Consider the following 6,462-nt stretch of genomic DNA (forward strand, 5'->3'; position numbering starts at 1 on the left):
CGTTGTCTTTTTTTTTTGGCGGCAAATATTAATTAGCATTGGAAGGAAAAAATGTCAACGGTTTGGTATTTAAAAAAATTTGTTGTCAGTATTTATGAACAACTATTTGTTATGAACCATTATCGTTTTGTTATATAATGTTTTTTTCAATATTGATTTTAGCAGCTTCCAGCAGCTGCTAAATATGCTATTTTTCAGTAACATTTCAGCAACTACACACCAAAAATTCAATTCAACATCAAAATAATAAACAGAATGATCAATTCAATACAACATCAAAAAAATTACCCACAATGATAAAAAGTCAATACACAAGGCTCTATATATACACATACATACATAATGAGCGAATTAGGGACGATCCTGCATAAGTGAAAGAAAATATTTGGCCCACCGATCTCTAACATCGTTGATTTCATCTTTCGTGTAGTTTGGCGTTACGTTGTGCAGTTTTATTGGAAACTACAAATCAAAATATACAGAATAAATGGAAATATACGGAATTAAACCCAAGCAAATTACGTAATGCTGTAATATTTATTAAAACACACTAACCCGAGAACTAATGTTGTAATATTTAAAGCTGATAATCTCCCACATGGACCGACAAACGTAAAAGGCGCATTATTTATTGTCTCGCTGTAAAGGACCTATTATTTCTTCGAAATTCTTTGTGAGAAGATCTAGCTTGGCATTTGTTTCGCCATTAGAATTTGAGAAGTTCTTTTGAGGGTACCGGCTACTTCTCCTCAAAACATTCCCTCTTGACCCATAATTAGCTTTCGAGTCAACCATCATCTTGATGAGGGCCGACGAACCCTCTTCATCTCCTCGATGATTGAACCTTCCCCTCACGGAGGCATTCACCATCTCTTTTGTTCTAGGTAGAAATGTTTGAAAGAACGTTTTGGTGATCTACCAAACCGGAATCCCGTGATGTGGACGGAAAGGAGGTCTTGAAATCTATCCCAAGCTTCCCCTAGAGACTCTCCGTCTTCTTGTTAAAAAGTGGTTATCTCGTTCCGGAGCATAGTGGTCTTGGAGGATGGGTAGTATTTGGCTAGGAAAGCTTTGGCTAAGGCGTCGCACGTGGTGACTGTGTTTGGTGGATGAAAGTTTAGCCAACGATCCGCTTTGTCCCTTAGAGAGAACGGAAACAACATTAATCTCAAAGTACCTTCGGACACTCCATTGCGCTTCATCATTGCAACCTTGCTCTTAAACTTTCTAAGGTGGGCATGTGCATCCTCCTCAATGTGCCCACCAAAAATTTCCTTCTCAATTAGACCGACTTGAGCGGGATGGATTTCAAAGATGTTAGGGACTAAGGTGCCGAAGTTAATTGGAGCGGAAGTGTCATCGTGATTCGGTCGGTTATGGTCTCGTAAAGCCGCCATTCTAGGATTTACAAGAGGTGTATTAGGTGGTGTTTGAGGTGGTGTGTTTGGGGTTTGGAGATTGTGGAAAGGATTTTCTACTAATGGATCAATGGTGACGGTTGGTACCTCTTGAATAGTGGTTTCAAGGTGCATTTGGGTGGTTGTGGTTGCTCAGTTTGTGGTTGTGTGGGGGGGTCATAATCCAAACCTTGCTAAAGTCCTACTCCATAAAGCCAAGACTCTTAACTAACTAAGTACTTACAATCTAATGCCATTTCAGGCAACGGCGCCATTTTGATGAATGAACTTTGTTGCCAATGCTCACACCAAACAAAATTATAAATACCCAATTAAAAACAAGTATTAATCGGGTCGAACACAAAAATGGCGGGGATTTGTACTTGGTTGGTTGAAAATCTTATACTAGTCTAATAAATGAGATGTGGATGTGATTAGCTTAACAATAACTAAAACCAAAAGAGAGCAAGATTAGTTAAAGTATAAAATGTAAACAATTGATGGAAAACTAGGGTATTCGGGTTCACCCAAACAAGGTAGACTAGAAACGGTGTTAACAAGTTATGGGTAATTAATGGTATAGGATTAAGGGACTAATTTCTTAGCCTCTCCTAAAACTAAACACAAAATTGTCACTTTGATTATCAACTCATCAAAAATACACTATCAAGCATCCGTAAGAACTCTCATTCAAGGAGACACAAAGCATATATTGATAAAAGATGTAAACTTTCACTCACATATTTCGTCAAACACCTTTTATGCATGTTTATCAAAACGAATAAATCACCCAAAACATAAATATTAACAAACCATTCGCAACATCTAACCCTTACTTGAAAACCCCCTAAACCCTAGGGAGGACTACTCACTCATGTTAACAAGAGACATGTAAACAATTGAAGAGAGAAACATCATCATTGCAATAAACATTAAATGGATTTAAACAACAATTAAAGATGAAATAAAAAGGTAAACAATTGAAAACTAAAGTGATGGAAAGGAAATATACCAACTACACTTAAGAAAGATGGAACCTTTGGATTAATAAATGGAAGAATTTCTTCAAAATCTTCACTTACAAACCCAAGTAACTAAGGTAAACAATTCAACTAAACTAGAACTACTCTAAATTGCTAAGTAATTAAAGTTTGATTAAGAAAAGATTAGTGCTTGATTATACAAAGCTTAACATAAATTGGGAAATAAATAGTAGTCTAGGGTTCTGTGTACAAATGACTGAGGGGTATATATAGTCTTACATGAAATTAGGTCACAAATGAAGGATAGGTACTGAAATGCGTATTCCTGCTCTGTGCCGACAGACCGGCTGCCGGTGTGGCTGCCGGCGGCGAGCCCTTTTCAATTTTGACATATTTTGCCTTCAAAATTTGGATAAGTATTGGATTGGTGTCTCTGTCAGCTGGCCGGCTGCTGGCCTACCGGCAGAAGACACTCCCTCTTCTCCTATTCTTCTTCTTATTAGACTCTCTGCCATGCCACCGGCTGCCGGTACATCAGCCAGTAGCGCCCCAATTTTTCTTATGGCCCAAAATATCCATTTTTCTTCTAACGCATGAGCGGAGGGTGCCCTACCGGCTATCCGGCTGCCGGCCTACCGGCAGAGAAATCTCTCAGCTCTTCTTCACTTTCTCTCTTTCTTGGAGGTAGGGAGGGGGTTCCCTACTGGCCGACCGGCAGAGAACTCTTCTCTGCATTTCCTCCACTTCTTCTCCCATGGAAGCTCTTTGGGACCCCTTTCTTTCTTCCATTTTCTAATACCGACTTATTCCCTACAAAATGAGATGGACATAAGTAATATGGGAGTAACGGCACAATATGCAAATAAAAGGGATAGAAACCGTCCCAAAATACGTCAAAACGTGCGTGAAAAGGGAGGAAATGCTAACCAAATAAACACGCTTCAATCATTAACGTGCACGTCCTCCTTAAAGTGGGAAACTTCAAGGAGAAACCGGGGCGTGAGATGGTTTCCCAAACCGCCTCACTCTCTACACCACCAAAACACTACAACAACTCCACCAACATCCATATATAACACAATATGCAACACAAAATGCAACACCATATGCCCAATATGCCACATTCACATTTATATGACCCTCAAGTATGGCATAACCCTTTGTACCAATAATTACCATAATTGTTGAGACACAATTACCAATTCTCGATGAAATGATGTATTACCAACAATTACTATGAAACTAACAACCATAACACATATGCAGATATTCATATTATCAAGAACCTAGTAGGGAAACTCTACCTCTTTGCAAATCTTCACAAGCACAAGCAAGTACTATAAATCCTCCTCTATGAAGTCTCCTCCTACAATTAATCAAGTAACTACTATCACAACAAGGTTCTACAACATCCTAATTAATAGATTACACTAATTGAGTCACCCAATTATCCAAATCCCCAATTACAACATTCAATTAACAATTTCCCAATTTCCCCCAAATTCGAGGGTTACAAAAACAATATTTGAATTAAAAGCATGAATAATTACTTACAAAGAAAAATTGACAATAAAAGATTAATATTGGTGTCCAAATCCCCAAATCATAGCTTAGTCTTCTTAATTAGGTTTTTAGGAAAGTTCTAGAGAATGTTTGAGAGGCTTAGGGTTCATAAAGAGAGAGAAAACACTATTCACGAGTTTATATAGCACTCTCCCAAAACACGAAACCGAATCCCACATTTCTGGGCCTGAATCGGAGTAATCGGTCAAGTACTCGTGAACACTCGCTCGAGTGCACTGTACTCGGTCGAGTACACCAACTAATTGGCCGAGTGCCACCTAGTTAATAGCTAGGTTAAACCCAGAACACACTTGGTCAACTTTGCTTGGTTGAGTAAGTGCTACTCCGTCGAGTACTCTACTTTACTCGGCCGAGTGCGCTACTTAAAAATAAGGGGTATTACAGTCTTTTCCCCTTAAAACGAATTTCGTACCCGAATTTCGTACCCGAAGTTCACACCCAACCAGTACAAAAAACCTCTAACACCACTCTGTATGTCACAATAACATCCCAACAGAAGGGTCTCTACCACACATGAAACTTACATGACCAAACACACCAAGATAACTCAAAGAAAGTGAGTTTACAAAAGACAACTAATGACCAACGTGACCGATATGATGACTACAAAGGTGAAGTAGACTCATCTACACAAAGAAACTTTCACTTCGCGTGCAGGCTCTACTCCTCTAAAAACAAGGTTACGACCTCGTAACCGAACTCATACCTAATCAAAGAGATGAGGATAGAACTCATTTATGGCTTGCTCGGCTTCCCACGTTGCCTCTTCCACTTTATGGTTGGACCAAAGCACCTTCACTAACATCGTTTCTCAATGTCTTGTTTCCCTCACTTTACGACCCAAGATCTCCTTAGGAGTTTCTGCATAGGTCAAAGCATCATCCAACTCAATATTATCCACTTCGAGTACATGAGTCTGGTCACTCACATATTTCCTTAGTTGTGACACATGGAACACATTATAGACACATTCAACTACCGGTGGAAGTGCAAAATGGTAAGCTACTTCCCTGACTCTATCCAAGATTTCATAAGGTACAATAAACTTTTTACTCAACTTGCCCCACTTGCCAAATATCATCACTCCCCACATAGGTGATACCTTTAGCAAAACCTTATCACCCACTTCAAACCCCACATCCTGACGATGTAAACTCGCAAAAGTCTTTTACCGATCTTGTGCCGCTTTCATTCTTTGCTGAATAACATGCACTTGGTTTATCAGATCTTCGATCATTTTCATTCCTAACACTACCGCCTCGGTACTATCATACCAACATAATGGATTCCTACACCGTCTTCCATACAAAGCCTCGAATGGTGTTATCCTAATACTTGCATGGCAGCTATGATTCTAAGAAAACTCAATCAAGTCCAATCGGTCCTCTCAAGTACCTCCAAATACCATGACACAATCTCTCAACATATCTTCCAAAGTTTGAATGGTCCTCTTAGTTTTCCTATCTGTTGCCAGATGAAACGCGATATTCCTCTTTAATGTAGTCCCCAACGAGCTTTGCAATTCTTGCCAAAACCTTGATATGAATCTTGTATCTCTATCGAACACAATGTCCTTAGGCACTCCATGTAGCTTCACCACATGCTTCCTATAACCATTAGCCAATTCCACTTTGCTCCAAGTGTCCTTCATCGGTATGAAATGAGCCGATTTAGCAAGTCGGTCCACAATCATCCATATCATATTGTTACCCTATTGGGTCCTTGGTAGTCTGATCCCACAATAAAGTCCATGGATATCGATTCCCATTTCCATTCTGGTACTTCCAACGATTGCACCTTGCCTTGTGGTCTCCTATATTTCCCTTTAACTGTTTGACACGCCAAACACCTTTCCATAAATTCCGCTACCTATTTCTTCATACCCGGCCACCAAAACATCTTATTTAGATCTTTATACAACTTGTCAACACCCGGATGCACCGAGTAAGGTGTATTATAGACCTCATCCATAATATTCTTCTTAAGCTACTCATTGTTAGGAACACACCACCTACCCTAAAATCTAACGCTACCATCCGAATGTAACCCAAATATTAATGCCTCATTCCTTCCTAAGGCTTCCATTCACTCTTGGATCGAAGGATCGTCCATTTTCTTCTCCCTAAATTCCATCATACAATCCGGGCTCTAGGTTTAAGTCACTAATAGCATCTCCCTTCCGGATCACAAGAATGCTTGTCTTCCCCACTTCCTATTTCAACTTCATCGTTCACAACGCGGTACACAAGGAATGCACCGATTTTCTACTCAAAGCATCGGCTATAATATTTGCGTTCCCGTCATGATACATGATCTCGATGTCATAATCCTCTATTTGCTTAATCCACCGTATTTGCCTCATATTCAACTCCTTTTGGGTATAGATATACTTCAAACTTTTATAGTCGGAAAACACCTTAAAAGTTTCTCTATAAAGATAATGCCTCCAAATCTTCAAGGCGAACACCACGGCACCCAACTCCAAGTTGTGACTTGGA

At 39.6% G+C, this 6,462-nt stretch overlaps 1 protein-coding gene across 1 annotated transcript; it reads right to left on the reverse strand.

Moving 5' to 3' along the window:
* Positions 1 to 4,775: 4,775 nt before the first annotated feature.
* On the reverse strand, positions 4,776 to 5,615 carry LOC141630329 (uncharacterized). The gene is made up of 2 exons (XM_074443166.1): positions 5,370 to 5,615; positions 4,776 to 5,105 (listed from the first exon to the last, which is right to left on the reverse strand). Exons 1-2 carry the CDS (start codon positions 5,613 to 5,615, stop codon positions 4,776 to 4,778), a joined length of 576 nt encoding a protein of 191 aa, XP_074299267.1.
* Between the last annotated feature and the right edge of the window lie 847 nt (positions 5,616 to 6,462).

This window comes from Silene latifolia, chromosome Y (genome assembly GCF_048544455.1).
Source record: "Silene latifolia isolate original U9 population chromosome Y, ASM4854445v1, whole genome shotgun sequence".
Lineage (NCBI taxonomy): Eukaryota > Viridiplantae > Streptophyta > Magnoliopsida > Caryophyllales > Caryophyllaceae > Silene > Silene latifolia.

What these genes read in the sequence shown, in the direction of transcription:
- LOC141630329 (XM_074443166.1), bottom strand. Translation starts at nt 5,615, where the DNA reads ATGAAGGACACTTGGAGCAAAGTGGAATTGGCTAATGGTTATAGGAAG. An exon ending in TGTTGAGAGATTGTGTCATG is followed by an intron (nt 5,106 to 5,369) that starts GTATTTGGAGGT and finishes TTACATCGTCAG; the next exon opens with GATGTGGGGTTTGAAGTGGG.